This window comes from Somniosus microcephalus, chromosome 33 (assembly GCF_052327205.1).
Source record: "Somniosus microcephalus isolate GS21.2 chromosome 33, FLI_Smic_1.0, whole genome shotgun sequence".
Classification (NCBI taxonomy): domain Eukaryota; kingdom Metazoa; phylum Chordata; class Chondrichthyes; order Squaliformes; family Somniosidae; genus Somniosus; species Somniosus microcephalus.
Window position 1 is genome coordinate 30,851,534 of NC_141019.1, and position 23,387 is coordinate 30,874,920.

The 23,387-nt window shown below is 54.6% G+C and overlaps 1 protein-coding gene across 3 annotated transcripts in view; it reads left to right on the top strand.

Moving 5' to 3' along the window:
* cers5 (ceramide synthase 5) overlaps positions 1-23,387 on the top strand; it is a 146,298-nt gene that overhangs the window by 24,886 nt on the left and 98,025 nt on the right. For all 3 annotated transcript variants that reach the window (XM_085972900.1, XM_085972901.1, XM_085972902.1), the window contains exon 2: positions 23,094-23,199. In XM_085972900.1, the coding sequence (XP_085829026.1) occupies positions 23,094-23,199 (106 nt within the window). The remainder of the gene's footprint in view (positions 1-23,093; positions 23,200-23,387) is intronic.

Genomic DNA, 23,387 nt, shown 5'->3' on the forward strand with positions numbered 1-23,387 from the left:
TCTTGAAGGTGGCGGGGGGGGGAAGGCAAAATGAAAGGGTGGTTTTAAAGTACCAGAAAGGTGGAATAATCTTTTATCATAACCCATTGGCTTCCATTCAGTAAAGCTGATAAGAGTGGGAAAATGAGGCCCTTGCTGCACACCATCCTGCTCCCCTGATACTCTGCAGGAGAACAAAGGAATGATTGAACAAGCAAGGACTGAATCGCCCAACAAGGTTCTTGGCCTGGAATCAAATGTTAAACATGACCACCTTACTGAGGTAAAGCTGGCGAGGTGTTTGGGTACCATACACAAACCTGCTTCAACCTCCGTGGCAATGAGTTGCCTCCTGTTATTTCCATTTTATAATCTGAGAATTCCATACAAATCTGCATCCCCCCCCCCTCTGTCCGGCCCTCGCCGCCCCCTCTGTCCGGCCCTCGCCGCCCCCTCTGTCCGGCCCTCGCCGCCCCCTCTGTCCGGCCCTCGCCGCCCCCTCTGTCCGGCCCTCGCCGCCCCCTCTGTCCGGCCCTCGCCGCCCCCTCTGTCCGGCCCTCGCCGCCCCCTCTGTCCGGCCCTCGCCGCCCCCTCTGTCCGGCCCTCGCCGCCCCCTCTGTCCGGCCCTCGCCGCCCCCTCTGTCCGGCCCTCGCCGCCCCCTCTGTCCGGCCCTCGCCGCCCCCTCTGTCCGGCCCTCGCCGCCCCCTCTGTCCGGCCCTCGCCGCCCCCTCTGTCCGGCCCTCGCCGCCCCCTCTGTCCGGCCCTCGCCGCCCCCTCTGTCCGGCCCTCGCCGCCCCCTCTGTCCGGCCCTCGCCGCCCCCTCTGTCCGGCCCTCGCCGCCCCCTCTGTCCGGCCCTCGCCGCCCCCTCTGTCCGGCCCTCGCCGCCCCCTCTGTCCGGCCCTCGCCGCCCCCTCTGTCCGGCCCTCGCCGCCCCCTCTGTCCGGCCCTCGCCGCCCCCTCTGTCCGGCCCTCGCCGCCCCCTCTGTCCGGCCCTCGCCGCCCCCTCTGTCCGGCCCTCGCCGCCCCCTCTGTCCGGCCCTCGCCGCCCCCTCTGTCCGGCCCTCGCCGCCCCCTCTGTCCGGCCCTCGCCGCCCCCTCTGTCCGGCCCTCGCCGCCCCCTCTGTCCGGCCCTCGCCGCCCCCTCTGTCCGGCCCTCGCCGCCCCCTCTGTCCGGCCCTCGCCGCCCCCTCTGTCCGGCCCTCGCCGCCCCCTCTGTCCGGCCCTCGCCGCCCCCTCTGTCCGGCCCTCGCCGCCCCCTCTGTCCGGCCCTCGCCGCCCCCTCTGTCCGGCCCTCGCCGCCCCTCTGTCCGGCCCTCGCCGCCCCCTCTGTCCGGCCCTCGCCGCCCCCTCTGTCCGGCCCTCGCCGCCCCCTCTGTCCGGCCCTCGCCGCCCCCTCTGTCCGGCCCTCGCCGCCCCCTCTGTCCGGCCCTCGCCGCCCCCTCTGTCCGGCCCTCGCCGCCCCCTCTGTCCGGCCCTCGCCGCCCCCTCTGTCCGGCCCTCGCCGCCCCCTCTGTCCGGCCCTCGCCGCCCCCTCTGTCCGGCCCTCGCCGCCCCCTCTGTCCGGCCCTCGCCGCCCCCTCTGTCCGGCCCTCGCCGCCCCCTCTGTCCGGCCCTCGCCGCCCCCTCTGTCCGGCCCTCGCCGCCCCCTCTGTCCGGCCCTCGCCGCCCCCTCTGTCCGGCCCTCGCCGCCCCCTCTGTCCGGCCCTCGCCGCCCCCTCTGTCCGGCCCTCGCCGCCCCCTCTGTCCGGCCCTCGCCGCCCCCTCTGTCCGGCCCTCGCCGCCCCCTCTGTCCGGCCCTCGCCGCCCCCTCTGTCCGGCCCTCGCCGCCCCCTCTGTCCGGCCCTCGCCGCCCCCTCTGTCCGGCCCTCGCCGCCCCCTCTGTCCGGCCCTCGCCGCCCCCTCTGTCCGGCCCTCGCCGCCCCCTCTGTCCGGCCCTCGCCGCCCCCTCTGTCCGGCCCTCGCCGCCCCCTCTGTCCGGCCCTCGCCGCCCCCTCTGTCCGGCCCTCGCCGCCCCCTCTGTCCGGCCCTCGCCGCCCCCTCTGTCCGGCCCTCGCCGCCCCCTCTGTCCGGCCCTCGCCGCCCCCTCTGTCCGGCCCTCGCCGCCCCCTCTGTCCGGCCCTCGCCGCCCCCTCTGTCCGGCCCTCGCCGCCCCCTCTGTCCGGCCCTCGCCGCCCCCTCTGTCCGGCCCTCGCCGCCCCCTCTGTCCGGCCCTCGCCGCCCCCTCTGTCCGGCCCTCGCCGCCCCCTCTGTCCGGCCCTCGCCGCCCCCTCTGTCCGGCCCTCGCCGCCCCCTCTGTCCGGCCCTCGCCGCCCCCTCTGTCCGGCCCTCGCCGCCCCCTCTGTCCGGCCCTCGCCGCCCCCTCTGTCCGGCCCTCGCCGCCCCCTCTGTCCGGCCCTCGCCGCCCCCTCTGTCCGGCCCTCGCCGCCCCCTCTGTCCGGCCCTCGCCGCCCCCTCTGTCCGGCCCTCGCCGCCCCCTCTGTCCGGCCCTCGCCGCCCCCTCTGTCCGGCCCTCGCCGCCCCCTCTGTCCGGCCCTCGCCGCCCCCTCTGTCCGGCCCTCGCCGCCCCCTCTGTCCGGCCCTCGCCGCCCCCTCTGTCCGGCCCTCGCCGCCCCCTCTGTCCGGCCCTCGCCGCCCCCTCTGTCCGGCCCTCGCCGCCCCCTCTGTCCGGCCCTCGCCGCCCCCTCTGTCCGGCCCTCGCCGCCCCCTCTGTCCGGCCCTCGCCGCCCCCTCTGTCCGGCCCTCGCCGCCCCCTCTGTCCGGCCCTCGCCGCCCCCTCTGTCCGGCCCTCGCCGCCCCCTCTGTCCGGCCCTCGCCGCCCCCTCTGTCCGGCCCTCGCCGCCCCCTCTGTCCGGCCCTCGCCGCCCCCTCTGTCCGGCCCTCGCCGCCCCCTCTGTCCGGCCCTCGCCGCCCCCTCTGTCCGGCCCTCGCCGCCCCCTCTGTCCGGCCCTCGCCGCCCCCTCTGTCCGGCCCTCGCCGCCCCCTCTGTCCGGCCCTCGCCGCCCCCTCTGTCCGGCCCTCGCCGCCCCCTCTGTCCGGCCCTCGCCGCCCCCTCTGTCCGGCCCTCGCCGCCCCCTCTGTCCGGCCCTCGCCGCCCCCTCTGTCCGGCCCTCGCCGCCCCCTCTGTCCGGCCCTCGCCGCCCCCTCCCCCCCCACCAAATGTTGACACTATACAGGTACAAAGAGCCACTGTAAAACCAGACATTTCCGATTGAGTTTGCAGTTGTAATTAATGGGCCAGTCACAACTGGTCGATGGAAGCCCGCACTTTTTCTCTGTAACCTCTGGTTTGTCAACATGGGAGCTTAGTTATGCAAGTGACCCAGTTCTGAACGTGATCTGTGCAGCTGCTAAATGTTATGGCTTTTATACTTGACCCTGAATTGCAATCTCTCGCTTTATTTTGATCATTTTTTTGCGGGCTATTTGATATGTAAGAGGAGTTGATGAAAGCATGTGGTTTCATTCGCTATTTTAAACGTATTCTACTTCATTCAGACTCAGTGATACGAGGTGCTCTTGACTCTTGTACTGTTCCTGCAGTCGAGCCCCTGGTTATAATGCAACAGCTTTATTGTTTACAAGGTAGGACTCCATTGCTGTGCCGCAGTATTTCAGGGGCTCCGACCTCTCTGGTTACCATGTATGATAGGTCATTTGACAGATGAACATTTTGCTTGGCTTAAAGAGCACCGTTGTCATGGTGAAAGGTCTTTCAAGAGCTTTGCTGTGTTTGGCTACAAAAGGGTGTGAATGAAGTCGCATCGCAAATGTTATCTGGTGGTTCAGTTGAGTTTTTTTTTCCCCAACAAAAGAAGCTGCAGGTTTCGGAATTGATTGCGAGTTCCCCTAATGGTTCAGTCACTTTCAAGTCAGGATATAATTGGGCCGTGGAGACCAGGAGAACGCTGGTGTGATCCCCATCTCCTGAATGAGCTGATCTGCGCTCGGGTGGGATTTGCAGTGGACTCGCTGGCTCTGTAGGGGAGGCTGTGTAAATTGAAGTTTAGCCTATTGCTCATGCGGTAACCTGGACCATGAAGTGAGCACGCTTGGGACTCCCTAATGTGGTGACTGCTCCGTCTCTATTCTGAAGAGCAGTTTCCCACAATAAATACCAAGTTTTGAATCGGTTTCCGCTTTTGAGTAATCGTCAATCTTGTGTACGCTGTAAACTCTGATCATACTGAAAATCCGGTGTTCCAAACTTTGAATCAACACCTTTAAACAGTGATGCCAAAATAGTGTTGCTCGCTCTTTTTGTCCAAGTTGTGAACTTCTCATCCAGGGGCACCTCTAGTGTCTCGGGATCTTCAACATCCACTCAAAACGACTGCAGCAGGCAGATGGGACCTTGGTTTAACATCTCCGTCTGAAGGGCAGCATCTCTGACAATGCAGCACTCCCTTGGTACTGTTCGGGGGGGTTTAAACTAAAATGGCAGGGGGTTGGGAACCTGAGCAGGGAGACAGAGGAAAGGAAAACAGGGATAAAAAGCAAAAGATAGGAAGGAGAAAAACAAATGTGGCAGTCAGAGAAATCAACGATTTAAATCAAACGTGGCCACAGTAAATAATAATTCTAATAAGTTTAAGAGCGTTAAAAAAACAAGCCTGAAGGCTTTGTGTCTTAATGCGAGGAGCATTTGTAATAAGGTGGATGAATTGGCTGCGCAAATAGAGGTAAACGAATACGATTTGGTTGGGATTACAGAAACGTGGCTCAAAGATGGCCAAGACTGGGAACTCAACATCCAGGGGTATTCGATATTCAGGAAAGATAGGCAAAAAGGAAAGGGAGGTGGGGTAGCATTACTGGTTAAAGAAGGGATTAATACAATTGTAATGAAGGATATTAGCTCTGATGATGTGGAATCTGTATGGGTAGAATTGAGAAATACTAAGGGGAAAAAAACATTAGTGGGAGTGGTATATAGACCTCCAAACAGTAAGGTGGAGGCTGGGGATGGCATTAAAAGGGAAATTAAAGAAGCGTGCAATAAGGGCACAGCAGTCATCATGGGTGACTTTAATCTACATATAGATTGGGCCAACCAAATTAGTAACAATACTGTGGAGGAGGAATTCCTGGAGTGTTTACGGGATGGTTTCCTGGACCAATATGTCGAGGAACCAACCAGAGATCAGGCCATCTTAGACTGGGTATTATGCAACGAGAAAGGATTAATTAGCAATCTTGTTGTACGAGGCCCCTTGGGTCAGAGCGATCATAATATGATCGAATTCTTCATTAAGATGGAGAATGAAGTAGTTGACTCAGAGACAAGGGTCCTCAATTTAAATAAAGGAAACTACGATGGTCTGAGGAGCGAGTTGGGTAGGATTGAGTGGGGAATGGCGCTCAAAGGGTTGACGGTGGATAGGCAATGGCAAACATTCAAAGACCAAATGGATGAGCTACAGAATTTGTTCATCCCAGTTTGGCATAAAAATAAAACAAAAAAGGTGACTCAACCGTGGCTAACAAGGGAAATTAGGGATAGCATAAGATCCAAGGAGAGGACATATAAATTGGCTAGAAAAAGCAATAATCCTGAGGATTGGGAGCAGTTTAGGAATCAACAAAGGAGGACAAAGGGATTAATTAAGAAAGGGAAAATAGAATATGAGAGTAAGCTTGCTGGGAACATAAAAACTGACTGTAAAAGCTTTAATAAATATGTGAAGAGAAAAAGATTAGTGAAGTCAAGCGTAGGTCCCTTACAGTCAGAATCAGGGGAATTTATAATGGGAAACAAGGAAATGGCAGACCAACGAAATACATACTTTGGTTCTGTCTTCACAAAGGAGGACACAAATAACCTCCCAGAGATGCTGGGGAACATGGGGTTGGATGAAAGCGAGGAACTGAAAGAAATCAGTATTTGTAGGAAAATGGTGTTGGGAAAATTGATGGGACTGAAGGCCGATAAATCCCCAGGGCCTGATGGTCTATATCCCAGGGTACTTAAGGAAGTGGCCCTAGAGATAGTAGATGCATTACTGATCATCTTCTAGAACTCGATAGACTCTGGAACGGTACCCATGGATTGGAGGGTAGCTAATGTTACCCCACTATTCAAAAAAGGTGGTAGAGAAAAAGCAGGGAATTATAGACCGGTAAGCCTGACATCGGTAGTGGGGAAAATGCTAGAGTCCATTATAAAAGATGTAATAGCAGAGCACTTGGAAAGCAGTGACAGGATTGGACAAAGTCAACATGGATTTACAAAAGGTAAATCATGCTTGACTAATCTACTGGAATTTTTTGAGGGTGTAACTGGTAAAATAGATAAGGGAGAACCAGTGGATGTGGTGTATTTGGACTTTCAGAAGGCTTTTGATAAGGTCCCACGCAAGAGATTAGCGTGCAAAATTAAGGCACATGGGATTGGGGGCAAGGTATTGACTTGGATAGAGAACTGGTTGGCGGACAGAAAGCAGAGTTGGAATAAACGGGTCGTTTTCCGAGTGGCAGGCAGTGACTAGTGGGGTACCGCAAGGATTGGTCCTAGGACCCCAGCTGTTCACAATATATATTAATGATCTGGACGAGGGAATTGGATGTAATATCTCCAAATTTGCAGACGACACAAAGCTGGGTGGGAGGGTAAGCTGCGAGGATGATGTCGGGAAACTCCAGTATGATTTGGACAGGTTGGGTGATTGGGCAGAAACATGGCAAATGCACTATAATGTGGATAAATGTGAGGTTATCCACTTTGGTGGCAAAAACAGGAAGGCAGATTATTATTTGAATGGCAATAGATTGGGAGAAGGGGAAGTGCAAAGAGACCTGGGGGTCCTTGTGCACCAGTCGCTGAAGGTAAGCATGCAGGTGCAGCAGGCGGTTAAGAAGGCAAATGGTATGTTGGCCTTCGTAGCAAGAGGGTTCGAGTACAGGAACAAGGATGTCTTGCTACAGTTGTACAGGGCCTTGGTGAGACCGCACCTTGAGTATTGTGTGCAGTTTTGGTCACCTTACCTGAGGAAGGACGTTCTTGCCATGGAGGGAGTGCAGCGAAGATTCACCAGGCTGATACCTGGAATGGCAGGAATGACGTACGAGGAGAGATTGTGTCGATTGGGCTTATACTCACTGGAGTTTAGAAGATTGAGAGGGGATCTCATCGAAACCTATAAAATTCTGTCAGGTCTGGAGAGACTAGATGCAGGAAGGATGTTTCTGATGGCCGGGGAGTCCAGAACCAGGGGTCACAGTCTAAGGATAAGGGGTAAGCCATTTAGGACTGAAATGAGGAGGAATTTCTTCACCCAGAGAGTGGTGAACCTGTGGAATTCTCTGCCACAGAGGGCGGTGGAGGCCAGTTCATTAAATATATTCAAGAAAGAGTTGGATATATTTCTTAAGGCTAAAGGGATATGGGGAAAAGGCAGGGACAGGGTACTGAATTTGGATGATCAGCCATGATCACATTGAATGGCGGAGCAGGCTCGAAGGGCCGAATGGCCTACTCCTGCTCCTATCTTCTATGTTCCGGGCACCCTATATAGAGAGATGTGGTTCTACACTTGAAGTAACGGAAAAGAAAGACTTGCATTTGTATAGCGCCTTTCATGACCTCGGGACGTCCCAGTGCTTTACAGCCAATGAAGTACTCTTTGAAGTGTAGTCACTGTTGTAATGTGGCAGCCAGTTTGCTCACAGCAAGCTCCCACAAACAGCAACGTGATCATGACCAGATAATCTGTTTTGTTATGTTGATTGAGGGATAAATATTGGCCCCAGGACACTGGGGGGAACTCCCCTGCTCTTCGAAATAGTAGCCGTGGGATCTTTTACGTCAGAGAGCAGACGGGGCCTCAGTTGAACGGCACCTCCGACGGCGCGGCGCTCCTTCCGCACCGCCCCTCCGACGGCGCGGCGCTCCTTCCGCACCGCCCCTCTGACGGCGCGGCGCTCCTTCCGCACCGCCCCTCCGACGGCGCGGCGCTCCTTCCGCACCGCCCCTCCGACGGCGCGGCGCTCCTTCCGCACCGCCCCTCCGACGGCGCGGCGCTCCTTCCGCACCGCCCCTCCGACGGCGCGGCGCTCCTTCCGCACCGCCCCTCCGACGGCGCGGCGCTCCTTCCGCACCGCCCCTCCGACGGCGCGGCGCTCCTTCCGCACCGCCCCTCCGACGGCGCGGCGCTCCTTCCGCACCGCCCCTCCGACGGCGCGGCGCTCCTTCCGCACCGCCCCTCCGACGGCGCGGCGCTCCCCCCCGCACCGCCCCTCCGACGGCGCGGCGCTCCCCCCGCACCGCCCCTCCGACGGCGCGGCGCCCCCCCCCGCACCGCCCCTCCGACGGCGCGGCGCTCCCCCCCCCCCCCCCGCACCGCCCCTCCGACGGCGCGGCGCTCCCTCAGTATTGCACTGGAGTGTCAGCCTAGATTTTTGTGCTCAAGTCTCTGGAGTGGGGACTTGAACTCAACCTTCTGACTCCGAGGCGAGAGTGCTGCCCACTGAGCCACGGCTGACACTGTAAATGGAGGTTCAGCGATGGGGACTGGTGGAGAAAAGCAAGGGTGAGTAAATGCAATACTCAATTATACTCTCCAATTTGAGTTGTATGTGGTATCTTTCTGAACCCCCCATAAAGTTATCTTTACTCAAAAGATGTGGGTGATCCTTGTTGGGGAAATGGGTCGATTAGTTGGTGCACACTGTAAAGGTGTAAAACATCCAAAGACATTTTTTTTTAGTAATTTGGAAATCGGAAGGGTGCTGAGCTGCTTGGTGATGTAAGGAAGTTGCTGTGGCATTGTAGAAAGTATGTGTACAGTGGAATCCCAGCTCGTCACTGGTGTAGCGTTATCGCTTGTGGTTAGGAAAGATTTGCCTTTCAGAACTGAGATTGAAAGGCCCGATAGCAGTGAGTTCTATTGAAATGCCTCGTGTGGAAGGAACAGAGAGTTCTGTTTGTACTACACAATATGTGTAGCTAAGAAACAGGAGCAGGAGTCGGCCATTCGGCCCCTCAAACCTGCTCCGCCATTCAATAAGATCATGGCTGACCTTCGACCTCAACTCCACTTTCCCGCCCGATCCCCATATCCCTTGATTCCCCTAGAGTCCAAAAATCTATCGATCTCAGTCCGGGGTAGAGAATTTCAAAGATTCGCCACCCTCTGAGTGAAGAAATTCCTCCTCATCTGAGTCCTAAATGGCCGACCCCTTATCCTGAGACGGTGACCCCTGGTTCTAGACTCCCCAACCAGGGGAAACATCCTCCCAGCATCTACCCTGTCAAGCCCTGTAAGAATTTTATACATTTCAATGAGATCACACCTCATTCTTCTAAACTCCAGAGAGCATAGGCTCAATCTCTCCTCAAGACAACCCTCTCCTCCCAGGAATCAATCTAGTAAACATTTGTTGCACCACCTCCTAAGGCAAGTATATCCTTCCTTAGGTAAGGAGACCAAAACTGTGCACAATACTCCAGGTGTGGTCTCACCAGGGCCCTATATAATTGCAGCAAGACTTCCTTACTCTCAACCCCCTCGCAATAAAGGCCAACAACATACCATTTGCTTTCCTAATTGCTTGCTGTACCTGCATGTTAACAGAATGAACTACTTTTGATTGAAAAAGTTGTATACTTTAGTATTTTAAAATGAGCGCGCATTCCTTTCTTCCCCTTTCTCGTTCCCCGTAACTTTCACTTTGAATTTTGGCTGCACTTCATATTTTAATGGCAGGAGGGGGGGAATCTCTCCAGTGATGGCGTGTGCAGGAGTGCGAGTGAAAGTGGGCCAGATTTTGCTGTAACAGGGCATCTAACTGCATCTGTCGTTAGTTAGACTTGCCCCTGCACTAATGTTCCCTCTAAAACAAATTTTCATGCGCGGTCCCTTTAACTGGCTGCGCGGCCCATTCAAATTTCCGCGCGTGTGCGGTTATTCCTATTGGAAAAGGCGGAGAGCGGCCTGCGTTGGACCTCCCATAAGAACAAGAGCATGAGAAACAGGAGCAGGAATAGGCCACTTGGCCCCTCGAGCCTGCCCCAGGTAGATCATCTCCGCATCTACCTTGTCTAGCCCCCTCAGTATCTTATGTTTCAATAAGATCACCCCTCCTTCTTCTAAATTCCAATGAGTATAGGCCCAGCGTGCTCAACCTTTCCTCATAAGTCAACCCCCTCACCTGGAATTAACCGAGTGAATCGTCTCTGAACTGCCTCCAGACTGCCATGAGACCACGCAGCTCAGCAGGAACATTGCCCTCCACCCTTCAGGTCAAAAAAATGTTGCCCACAAAGTTGCTGAAAGTGTGAGCTGATAACGGCGCAGTGAGAAACCGGCCATCTGGAACCTGAGTGAACAGGTCAAGCAACAGGGTATCTCCTTAACCAACCAGATTTAAAGATTGGGAAATAAACAGCGGAAGGCGGGTGAATTAAAGGGGGTGAATTCGATGTCAAGTCAGGTACAGAAAAGGAAATAGAGAGGGGGGGGGGTGAAAAGACAAAGGAAAAGTAAGAAAAAAAATTATATTTAAAATCTCCCCCAAAAATTCTAAACCTGAAGGAATGAGACTCCACACTTGTAATAATTAGTTTTCAGGGCCAGAGAGGTTGACTGGCAGTAATTAACACTTATCAGCCCGTTAAAATGGGTGCTTCTGCTGCTAATTACAAGCCCTAAATATCCGTCGAGTTTAGTTCGCATCTACCGCGTAAATGCAGCAACTTGCCGCCATTTGATGGTGAGGCAGGCAGTGCGATGCCCTTTTTCGCAAAGCTAACGGTGGAGCGGCGCCACTCAAGACCGCGGCTTTCGGATAGTCGCACTTAACCGCGCGTCCGCCCCCTCGCCTGAAGTTGCTGTACCTTTTGCGCTTAAATACCGGCGAGCGCCGTTCAGCGTCCCCGCGCGCGCAGGCCACTCACCGGCTTTTATATGGGAGAAACCGCGCGTACGCGAATACTTGCACGGGCTGCACACCAAAAAAAACATAAGAGGGAACATTGGAGCCATTAGCCTCACCTTTTATTTTGACCGCAAATTCTGGCCCAAATCATCAAACTTGTAAATATTCCAAAGAATGCTATTGGAGCCACAAAAATCAAACCCACACCACAAGTGCATATGCAAAGGTGGCTGGGTGTTGCTCAAGTAGCTATCTGTGGGCCGTGATTTGTTACATTGGCGAGTTTGTGGTATTCCAAACATTAGCATTTGCAATTATGAGGATTATGGTATGGCCTACAAAATTATACCTACTGTAACACTTCAATGTATGTGAACCGAGGAAACTTATTTCTTCAGCTAACCTCTGAAATGGAATAGACTGTAATAAGGTTAATTGCCCTCAAATCTGTGTGTATTCCACTTTCATGCCTGCTTTAAACACACCAAGTAATAGGGGAGTGGTTGGACAGTAGTGCACCCTATAATGTGGATTTTTGTCATACAAGAAGCTGATTGATACAAGTGCAGCAACTTCTGAGAATGGCTTGTAACCCCCCCGCAAAAAAACGCCACATGTAAATCCTCCTGTGGAGCTGAACGACTGAAACTGGCGTTTGTAATTCAGTAACAACACCAACTTGTATTTATACAGCGCCTTTAACATAGTGAAACATCCTAAGGGGCTTCACGAGTATTAAAAGACAAAAACGTTTGACATCGAGCCATATGAGGAGAAATTAGGGCAGGTGACCAAAAGCTTGGTCAAAGAGGTCAGTTTTAAGGAGCGTCTTAAAGGAGGAGAGAGAGGTAGCGAGGCGGAGAGGTTTAGGGAGGGAATTCCAGAGCTTAGGGCCCAGGCAAGGCCCAAGAAGGCACGGCCACCAATGGTTGAGCGATTTATAATCAGGGATGCTCAAGAGCGCAGAATTAGAGGGGCACAGATATCTCGGTGGGGTTGTGGGGCTGAAGGAGATTAGAGATAGTGAGGGGGCGAGGCCATGGAGGGATTTGAAAACGAGGATGAGAATTTTGAAATCGAGGCATTGCTTAACCAGGAGCCAATGTAGGTCAGCGAGCACAGGGGTGATGGGCGAACGGGACTTGGTGCGAGTTAGGACACGGGCAGCCGAGTTTTGGATGACCTGAAGTTTACGTAGGATGGAATGTGGGAGGCCAGCCAGGAGTGCGTTGGAATAGTCAAGTCTAGAGGTAACAAAGACATGGATGAGGGTTTCAGCAGCGGATGAGCTGAGGCAAGGGCGGAGACGGGCGATGTTACGGAGGTGGAAATAGGCGGTCTTAGTTATGGTGCGGATATGTGGTCGGAAGCTCATTTCAGGGTCAAATATGACACCAAGGTTGCGAACAGTGTGGTTCAGCCTCAGACAGATGTTAGGGAGAGGGATGGAGTCAGTGGCTAGGGAACAGAGTTTGTGGCGGGCACCGAAAACAGTGGCTTCGGTCTTCCCAATATTTAATTGGAGAAAATTTCTGCTCGTCCAGAACTGGATGTCGGACAAGCAGTCTGACAGTTTAGGGACCGTGGAGGGGTTGAGAGAAGTGGTGGTGAGGTAGAGCTGGGTGTCGTCAGCGTACATGTGGAAACTGACGCTGTGTTTTCGGATGATGTCGCCAAGGGGCAACATGTAGATGAGAAATAGGAGGGGGCCAAGGATAGATCCTTGGGGGACACCAGAGGTAATGATGCGGGAGCGAGAAGAGAGGTCATTGCAGGTGATTCTCTGGCTACGATTAGATAGTGAGTCCCGAAGGCCCGCGCCGTATCCCGGCATTTGTATCCGGACCCCGTGAGTCCCGAAGCGAACAACCAAAAAATACGCAATCGTGTCCAAAGCGTTAAAGGGGAGGTTAGAAAAATGTCTTTACACAGCAGGTGATTGGAATGTGGAATTTTCTGTTGCAACCCATTGTTAAAGCAAAGTTCCTGAATTCTTCAAAAAGGGAACTGGGTAGTTTGGGGGGAAAACAAGATTGTATAATCTATTTTTAATTCCAGTCATCTGATGCAATATTTTTAGCACTAAATTCCCACTTTGCTGTTAGGAAATTTACATTTTGCAATGTAGAAAACAACTTTGAGTTACCAGGGCAGTATTGAAGGGTACGGGGAGCAGGCAGGAGAGTTGGGATAAACTCGTGGATTGTGGTGAAAAACGTGGGTGCTGAGTTAATGGGCCAAATGGCCTGTTTTGGGCTGAAACACTTTGTACTTTGGGAAAACTAATTTTTAAAATTCACTTCAAAGAGGGAGCGTGAGAGGAGTCGACTAAAGCAATGAAGATCAACCTTAAAGTGCTTTTATCTTCGTGCTTGATCGATGTCTAGTTTTGGGAGAGTGATGGGACTCTCCCGCTTAAATGTCTGGACTTAAACTCCAGACATTCTAAGATGTTTTATAAGTATATTAAGGGCAAGAGGATAACCAGGGAAAGGGTAGGGCCCATTAGGGACCAAAGTGGCAATCTGTGTGTAGAGCCAGAGGATGTAGGCGGGGTTTTAAATGAATTTTTTGCATCTGTGTTCACTATGGAGAAAGACGATGCAGACATAGAAATCGGGCAAGGGGACTGTGACATACTTGAACATATTAGCATCGAGAGGGAGGAGGTGCTAGCGGTTTTAGCGGGCCAAAAAGTGGATAAATCCCCAGGCCCGGACGAGATGTATCCCAGGCTGCTGTGGGAGGCAAGGGAGGAGATTGCAGGGGCTCTGACACTAATTTTCAGAACCTCTCTGGCCACAGGGGATGTACCAGAGGACTGGAGAACAGCTAATGTAGTACCATTATTCAAGAAGGGTAGCAGGGATAAACCAGGGAATTACAGGCCAGTGAGTCTAACATCTGTGGTGGGGAAATTATTGGAAAAAATTCTGAGGGACAAAATTAATCTCCACTTGGAGAGGCAAGGATTAATCGGGGATAGTCAGCATGGCTTTGTTAAGGGTAAATCATGTCTAACAAATCTGATCGAATTTTTCGAGGGGGTGACTAGTGGGGTGGGTGAGGGAAATGCTGTGGATGTGGTGTACATGGACTTCAGTAAAGCTTTTGACAAAGTCCCGCATAGGAGACTGGTCAAGAAGGTAAGAGCCCATGGGATCCAGGGTGCCTTGGCGCGTTGGATCCTAAACTGGCTGAGTGGCAGGAGGCAGAGGGTGATGGTCGAAGGTTGCTTTTGTGACTGGAAGCCTGTGTCCAGTGGGGTACCTCAGGGATCGGTGCTGGGTCCCTTATTGTTTGTGATCTACATAAATGATTTGGATGAAAATGTAAAAGGTATGATCAGTAAGTTCGCAGATGACACGAAAATTGGTGGGGTGGTAAATTGCGAGGAGGAAAGCCTCCGGCTACAGGACGATATAAACGGGTTGGTCAGATGGGCGGAAAAGTGGCAAATGGAATTTAACCCTGAAAAGTGCGAGGTGATGCATTTTGGACGGACAAATAAGGCAAGGGAATACACAATGAGTGGTAGGACCCTAGGAAGTACAGAGGGTCAGAGGGACCTTGGTGTACATGTACATAGATCCCTGAAGGCAGCGGAGCAGGTAGATAAGGTGGTTAAAAAGGCATATGGGATACTTGCCTTCATTAGCCGAGGCATAGAATATAAGAGCAGGGAGGTTATGATGGAGCTGTACAAAACGCTGGTGAGGCCACAGCTGGAGTACTGTGTGCAGTTCTGGTCGCCTCACTATAGGAAGGATGTGATTGCTTTGGAGAGGGTGCAGAGAAGATTCACCAGGATGTTACCTGGGATGGAGCGCCTCAGCTATGAAGAGAGGCTGGACAGGCTGGAGTTGTTTTCCTTGGAGCAGAGAAGGCTGAGGGGGGACCTGATTGAGGTGTACAAAATAATGAGGGGCATAGATAGGGTAGATAAAGAGGAACTTTTCCCCTTAGTAGGGGGGTCAATAACAAGGGGGCATAGATTCAGGGTAAGGGGCAGGAGATTTAGAGGGGATTTGAGGAGGAACTTTTTCACCCAGAGGGTGGTTGGAATGTGGAACTCAATGCCTGAAAGGGTGGCGGAGGCAGGAACCCTCACAACATTCAAGAAGCATTTGGATGAGCACTTGAAATGCCATTGCATACAAGGCTATGGACCAAATGCTGGAAAATGGGATTAGACTGGACAGGGATGGATGGGCGGCGCAGACACGATGGGCCGAAGGGCCTCTTTCTGTGCTGTAAAACTCTGACTCTCTCTATGACTGCCAAGTTCTTTTATACATAGCCCCACACCGTGCCTGCACTCCACATTTATATCACGAAAACCAGCTCCTGTTTCCCAAGAACAGAATCTCTAGACCCATGTCAGAAGCCGCTTTTTATATTGGGGTTATTTTTGATTTGGATTCCAGGGAACTGACGTCGGTGACTTTTATATGCCAGTCCCCTTATCCTGCTGGTAGATTTGTAAACCCATAAGAAACGGGCTCCGGTTCTGCCACTGGGATAAGGAAAGTGTAAATGCAGGAGCCAGTCCCTGTCTATGGGATCTGTGGGCCGTCTCCGGGAATCCGAACTAAAATGCTAAAAAGTGTCAGCTGTGTGTGGTAAACCACGTTCACTATCGTATCACTGTTAGTAGTTAGCACTGTTCACCACTGTTCGTTATAACTGTATCACTGACCACTATTGTATCACGGTACGAGGTCGCCTCTTGCCACACTGCTATACCTGGGATGACCACTGCCGACTCCGCCTTGGCTCCACCCACCAGGCCAGGTATAAAGGTGAGCGACTGGCTGGTATTCCTCCTGCTTGGATCGGATCACCCACGAGAGTGGGCTCTGTTATTTAGTCAATAAAAACCTTTAGTCACCTTCGTAACTCTTCGCCTTTTATTGGAGGAATTGATAGGTATATCAATTTTATTGACTAAATTTAATGATGTCCGACAACGAGTCACAACCGGCGGAGGAGCCACCAGCGCAGCTCCCAGGAGCACAGCCACACCAGCCAGCTTGGCTGCGAGCCCTCAGACCGCCGTACCTGGACCTGAACCCACGAGCAGCAAACTCAGCCGCAGACTTTAAACACTGGCTGGTCTGCTTCGAATCATACCTGAGAGAATCCAGCGTCCCTCAGGCATCCAAACTAAGTGTCCTGCAGGCACAACTGAGCCCGAGAGTATACACTCTCATCGAGGACATGACTACCTACGAGACCGCCATCAACCTGCTGAAACAGAAGTACCGGACCCCGGTAAACTACATGTACGCTAGGCACCTCCTAAGATCACGGCCGCAACAGCCAGGAGAATCAGTAGCCGAATTCTCACAGGCGCTATATGCACTCGCCAGGAACTGTGACTTTAAATCGGTGTCGGCAGCCGAAAATACTGAAGATAATATCCGCGACGCATTCCTGAAAGGCCTACGGTCCGAGTACTCACGGCAAAGACTGCTGGAAGCTAAAGACCTCAGCATGGAAAAAGCTGAAGCCCTCGCTATCTCCCTGGAAGTGGCCCACCAAGATCAGGAAGCATTCACCAGGTACTGCTCGCGACCCTGGGACTCGGGCCCGACCCCTACCACAGCACCCTTCCCAGCGCCGCCCCCGGGACCTACGTCGGCGTCCCGGACCCGACCGGCCCCGGCACCGGCCCCGACATCGGGCATCCGCGATCGGGCCGCCGGCTTTTTTTTGTGGCCAGGAGAAGCACCCGAGGTCGCGCTGCCCAGCCAAGAACTCCATATGCAAAACCTGCCTGAAGAAAGGCCACTTCTCCAAGGCCTGCAGGAGCGGATCCTCAGAGGCCAGCAGTGCCGCATGCGAACTATGGGGGCGGCCATCTTTGTTTAGGGCAACTGAGGCCAGCATCCCCACACATGAGTCATGGGGGCGGCCATCTTTGTTTAGGGCAACTGAGGCCAGCATCCCCACACATGAGTCATGGGGGCGGCCATCTTTGATTAAGGCAACCGACCCCAATAGTGCCTCATGGGGCCCTACCTCGTGGGAGACGCCATTTTACTCACCACGCCCGACCGCCTCGCCCGCAGATGACAACGACTCGCTCAGCTACACACTAGCTTCCGTCACCCTGGACCAAGCCCGCCCGCACCATCTGTCCAAGTCAATGATGGACATCAAAGTGAACGGCCACGCCACGACCTGCCTGTTCGACAGCGGAAGCACGGAGAGCTTCATCCACCCAGACACGGTGAGCCACTACTCCCTCTCTGTCCTACCAACGCGCAGCCGAATCTCGATGGCATCGAGGTCCCACGCCACGGACATCAGCGGCTACTGTGTCGTGACCCTGTCGGTTAAGGGCACGGAGTATAAAAACTTTAAACTCCTCGTCCTCCCCCATCTCTGCGCTGCCGTCCTACTAGGGCTGGACTTCCAATCCCACCTCCAAAGCGTAACCCTAGCATACGGTGGACCCCTCCCCCCACTCACAGTCAACAACCAGCAAACGTTAAACCGCCCACCGCGTAACACCTGCAGCCTCTCCACCCTCAAGGTCCCGCCACCCTCTCTGTTTGCTAACCTTACCCCTGACTGCAAACCCGTCGCTACCAAGAGCAGGCGGTATAGCGCCGGGGACAGAGCCTTCATTAGCTCTGAGGTGCGGCGCCTCCTGAAAGAGGGCATTATCGAGGGGAGCAGCAGCCCCTGGCGTGCCCAGGTCGTAGTCGTAAAGACCGGCGATAAAAACCGCCTGGTCATCGACTACAGCCAGACCATAAACAGATATACCCAGCTGGACGCATACCCCCTCCCCCGCATATCTGACATGGTCAATCAGATTGCACAGTATAAAGTATTCTCGACCATCGACCTGAAGTCGGCCTACCACCAACTCCCTATCCACCCTGAGGACCGCCAGTATACCGCCTTCGAGGCGAATGGGCGCCTATACCACTTCCTTAGGGTCCCCTTCGGTGTCACTAATGGGGTCTCGGTCTTCCAAAGGGAGATGGACCAGATGGTTGACCAGAATGAACTGCAGGCTACATTCCCCTACCTAGATAACGTCACTATCTGCGGCCGCGACCGGCAGGAACATGACGCGAATCTGGAGAAATTCCTCCGTACGGCTGAACCTCACCTACAATAAGGAGAAATGCGTGTTTAACACCACGCGCCTTGCCATCCTCGGCTGCGTAGTGGAGAACGGAATCATCGGCCCCGACCCAGAAAGAATGCGCCCCCTCATGGAGCTACCCCTCCCCCACTGCCCTAAAGCACTTCGGAGAACCCTGGGGCTTTTCGCCTACTATGCCCAATGGGTACCCAATTACGCGGACAAAGCCAGACCCCTCCTGAAAGCCACTTCCTTCCCCCTCCACGGAGGAGGCGTGCGCGGCCTTCTCCCTCATTAAGGGAGACATAGCCAAGGCCACGATGCACGCAGTGGACGAGTCCATCCCCTTTCAGGTGGAGAGCGACGCATCCGACTTCGCCTTAGCCGCCACCCTAAACCAGGAGGGGAGGCCAGTGGCCTTCTTCTCAAGGACCCTACAGGGCCCCGAGATCCGACATTCGTCGGTCGAGAAAGAGGCCCAGGCGATCGTGGAGGCAGTACGGCGCTGGAGGCACTACCTGGCAGGCAAACGATTTACCCTCCTCACCGACCAGCGTTCGGTGGCTTTCATGTTTAATAACAAGCTGAAGGGCAAAATCAAGAATGACAAGATTTTGAGATGGAGAATCGAGCTCTCCACCTACGATTATGAGATCTTGTACCGGCCAGGCAAGCTGAACGAATCCCCTGATGCCCTTTCACGAATGACATGCGCCAGCGCGCATATCGATAGGCTTCAGACCCTCCACGACCAGCTCTGCCACCCCGGAGTCACCAGACTCTACCATTTCATTAAGGCCCGCAACCTGACCTACTCCATCGAGGAGGTCAGGACCATGACCAGGAACTGCCAGACCTGTGCGGAGTGCAAACCGCACTTCTATAGGCCGGACCGAGCAAGCCTGATCAAGGCCACCCGCCCCTTCGAGCGCCTGAGCATCGACTTTAAGGGGCCCCTCCCGTCCTCTGACCGTAATGTGTACTTCCTCAACATCGTTGATGAGTACTCCCGTTTCCCCTTTGCCTTCCCCTGCCCCGACATGACCAGTAGCACGGTCATTAAGTGCCTGAATGCCCTCTTCGCCTTGTTCGGGTTCCCGAACTATATACACAGCGACTGGGGCTCCTCCTTCATGAGCGAGGAACTCCGGCAATTCCTCCTAGAGAGAGGTATTGCAGCAAGCAGGACCACCAGCTACAACCCCAGAGGTAACGGTCAGGTGGAAAGAGAGAACGCGACGGTATGGAAGGCCGTCCTCTTAGCCTTAAAGTCTAAGGGCCTCCCAACCTCCCGCTGGCAAGAAGTCCTCCCGACAGCGCTGCACTCCATCCGGTCATTACTTTGCACGGCCACTAACACCACCCCCCATGAACGAATGTTCGTTTTCCCCAGGAAGTCGACTACGGGAACCACTCTACCAACCTGGCTGACCGCCCCGGGGCCGGTCTGGCTGCGGAAACACGTGAGGACCCATAAAACGGACCCCCTGGTACGAGGTCGCCTCTTGCCACACTGCTATACCTGGGATGACCACTGCCGACTCCGCCTTGGCTCCACCCACCAGGCCAGGTATAAAGGTGAGCGACTGGCTGGTATTCCTCCTGCTTGGATCGGATCACCCACGAGAGTGGGCTCTGTTATTTAGTCAATAAAAACCTTTAGTCACCTTCGTAACTCTTCGCCTTTTATTGGAGGAATTGATAGGTATATCACTGTGGCTCAGTGGGCAGCGCTCTTGCCTCCGAGTCAGAAGGTCGTGGGTTCAAGTCCCACTCCAGAGACTTGAGCACAAATATCCAAACTGACACTCCAGCGCAGTACTGAGGGAGCGCCGCACTGTCGGAGGGGCAGTACTGAGGGAGCGCCGCACTGTCGGAGGAGCAGTACTGAGGGAGCGTTGCACTGTCGGAGGAGCAGTACTGAGGGAGCGCCGCACTGTCGGAGGGGCAGTACTGAGGGAGTGCTGCACTGTCGGAGGGTCAGTACTGAGGGAGCGTTGCACTGTCGGAGGAGCAGTACTGAGGGAGCGCCGCACTGTCGGAGGGGCAGTACTGAGGGAGCGCCGCACTGTCGGAGGAGCAGTACTGCGGGAGCGCCGCACTGTCGGAGGGGCAGCACTGAGGGAGCGTTGCACTGTCGGAGGGTCAGTACTGAGGGAGCGTTGCACTGTCGGAGGAGCAGTACTGAGGGAGCGCCGCACTGTCGGAGGGGCAGTACTGAGGGAGTGCTGCACTGTCGGAGGGTCAGTACTGAGGGAGCGTTGCACTGTCGGAGGAGCAGTACTGAGGGAGCGCCGCACTGTCGGAGGGGCAGTACTGAGGGAGTGCTGCACTGTCGGAGGGTCAGTACTGAGGGAGCACTGCACTGTCGGAGGGTCAGTACTGAGGGAGTGCCGCACTGTCGGAGGGGCAGCACTGAGGGAGCGTTGCACTGTCGGAGGAGCAGTACTGAGGGAGCGCCGCACTGTCGGAGGGGCAGTACTGAGGGAGTGCTGCACTGTTGGAGGGTCAGTACTGAGGGAGCGTTGCACTGTCGGAGGAGCAGTACTGAGGGAGCGCCGCACTGTCGGAGGGGCAGTACTGAGGGAGTGCTGCACTGTCGGAGGGTCAGTACTGAGGGAGCGTTGCACTGTCGGAGGAGCAGTACTGAGGGAGCGCCGCACTGTCGGAGGGGCAGTACTGAGGGAGTGCTGCACTGTCGGAGGGTCAGTACTGAGGGAGCACTGCACTGTCGGAGGGTCAGTACTGAGGGAGTGCCGCACTGTCGGAGGGGCAGCACTGAGGGAGCGTTGCACTGTCGGAGGAGCAGTACTGAGGGAGCGCCGCACTGTCGGAGGGGCAGTACTGAGGGAGTGCTGCACTGTTGGAGGGTCAGTACTGAGGGAGCGTTGCACTGTCGGAGGAGCAGTACTGAGGGAGCGCCGCACTGTCGGAGGGGCAGTACTGAGGGAGTGCTGCACTGTCGGAGGGTCAGTACTGAGGGAGCACTGCACTGTCGGAGGGTCAGTACTGAGGGAGCGCCGCACTGTCGGAGGTGCCGTCTTTTGGATGAGATGTTAAACCGAGGCCCCGTCTGCTCTTTCAGGTGGACGTAAAAGATCCCACGGCACTATTTTGAAGAAGAGCAGGTGAGTTCTCCCCGGTGTCCTAGCCAATATTATCCCTCAGTCAACATCGCTAAAAAACAGATTATCTGGTCATTATCGCATTGCTGTTTGTGGGAGCTTGCTGTGCACAATTTGGCTGCCACGTTTCCTACATTACAAGTGACTACGCTTCAAAAAGTGCTTCATTGGCTGTAAAGCGCTTTGGGACGTCCTGAGGTCACGAAAGGCGCTGTAGAAATGCAAGTCTTCCCTCTGTCCTTCCTTCTGTCCTTCCTCACTGCAGCACAATGCTGTGCGGTCAAGGGTTCAGACAAGTGATGGCTGGAACAGCTTGCTCCAGAAGCTCGGTTGCTATGTTGGTCTCTGCTCAGAAGCTTCTCGAACCTCATTTCCTATTTATTACTGAAAGGGGGAAAAAAAGTTGAAATAATTGTTGCAATGACTGTCCTCATTTGCGCACTGCTCTGTGTATAACAGTAGCTTTGCAGGACCAGCTGGGTGTAATGGGGCATCATTCCCCTGGATAAGGACCAGCTGGGTATAGTGGGACATCATTCCCCTGGATGAGGACCAGCTGGGCGTAGTGGGGCATCATTCCCCTGGATAAGGACCAGCTGGGTATAGTGGGGCATCATTCCCCTGGATAAGGACCAGCTGGGTGTAGTGGGCATTCCACTGGGTGAGGGAGGGGAGACTCAGTCATGGTCCCCACTCCTGGTCACTATCCAGTGACCCATGCTGGAGCGTGCATGCGCGGATGTCTGGTAAAAAGAGGATCGGACTGACCTGTGGTGCCCCCCAAAGTTGAATAGCCTGCCGATTTTTATTTATTGTCTGCACCCAACACACTAATGGCTCTTTAGGCAAACCACTGGAGGATGACTTGTAGGAATGGAAGTGAACCCCAGCAGTGGTTAATAGCCTCACTACCAGTGTTCTCTCCTCTTCCTAGAGGTGGTGACTCACGATGGGCCGACCAATCCATGGGCACCAACACTGGAACTCACTCGTGTGGTCAGTCACCATCTGGAAGATGGTGAGTTGGTGGCCATCGCAGCCAAGGCCAATCCTGTTCTCCACAGGGGTCACTGGATAGCAATTGAGTGGGTAATCTTGGGGAGGGTTGGGGGTGAAGAGAAACTGCAGAGGGGGTAAGGGGGAAGAGAAGTTGGGGGGGGGAGGGGGAAGAGAAATTGCAGCCAAGCCCAATCCTGTTTTCATTGAATGTTGACGTGCTTGCTGTTTCCACTGGCGATCATTGCAGAATGATCAGAACCAGGAGCTGTGGCGGTTTCTTCTCTCTCTTGTTTCCTGGCCAACATTTTATGCCCCCTACAACACCACCATTAACTGGTCATTTATCGCGAAGCCATTTGTGGGTCACTCTGGAGGGCTCGGAGCCTTCATGGAGTTCCTCAACTGCCGTCCAGGCAGAGATCGGACAACTCCGCAAAGCCCAAGGGAACCATATCTGCCACCTCCTGGTCTGTGCGGTGTGCCACCTTTTCTGAAAACCATTTGTGCCACTCAATGCACTGCTTTTAATCTGGAAACTATCTGGGGTGCGGTAGCATCGTGGTTATGTTACTGGGCTAGTAATCCAGAGGCCTGGACTAATGATCCGGAGACAGGAGTTTAAATCCCACCACGGCAGCTGGGGAATTTAAATTCAGTTAATTAAATAAATCTGGAATAAAAAGCTAATCTGTAACTATTGGATTATCGTAAAAACCCATCTGGATCAGTAATGTCCTTTTTAGGGAAGGAAATCTGCCGTCCTTACCCGGTCTGGCCTAAATGTGACTCCAGACCCACAGCAATGTGGTTGAATCTTAACTGCCTAGCGAGCCACTCCGTTGTATTCAGCTTCTCGAGGGCAATTAGGGATGGGCAGTAAATGCTGGCCTTGCCAGCGATGCCCACATCCTGTGAATGACTAAGCTGTTGTTGCATCTTGTAGTTTTAAATCATGTCCCCAATTCCAGTAGCTTGGAGTGAAACTAAAAGTGTGTGTTTTTATTTGAACAGGTTTATTGCCAAACCGTGTGCCTTCAGCCTTCGAATTCAAGCAAGTGGACCACGCAGAGCACAACCCAATGCTATTCTAGAAAAAGTCTTTACATCAATTACTAAGGTGAGTGCTGTTGTCCTGCGACTTCACTGGTTCCCCCCCACCCCCCCACCCCCCCCTTCGCTAGGAGAGAAATCAGAGGCTATATAAGCCCCCCCCCCCCCCCCCCCCCCATCCTCCCATTCTTGGCTTCAAAGAGGGAGATACATTTCTAGTCCTACAGGTGAGTGTCTCCAGAATGTTGCGAAGAT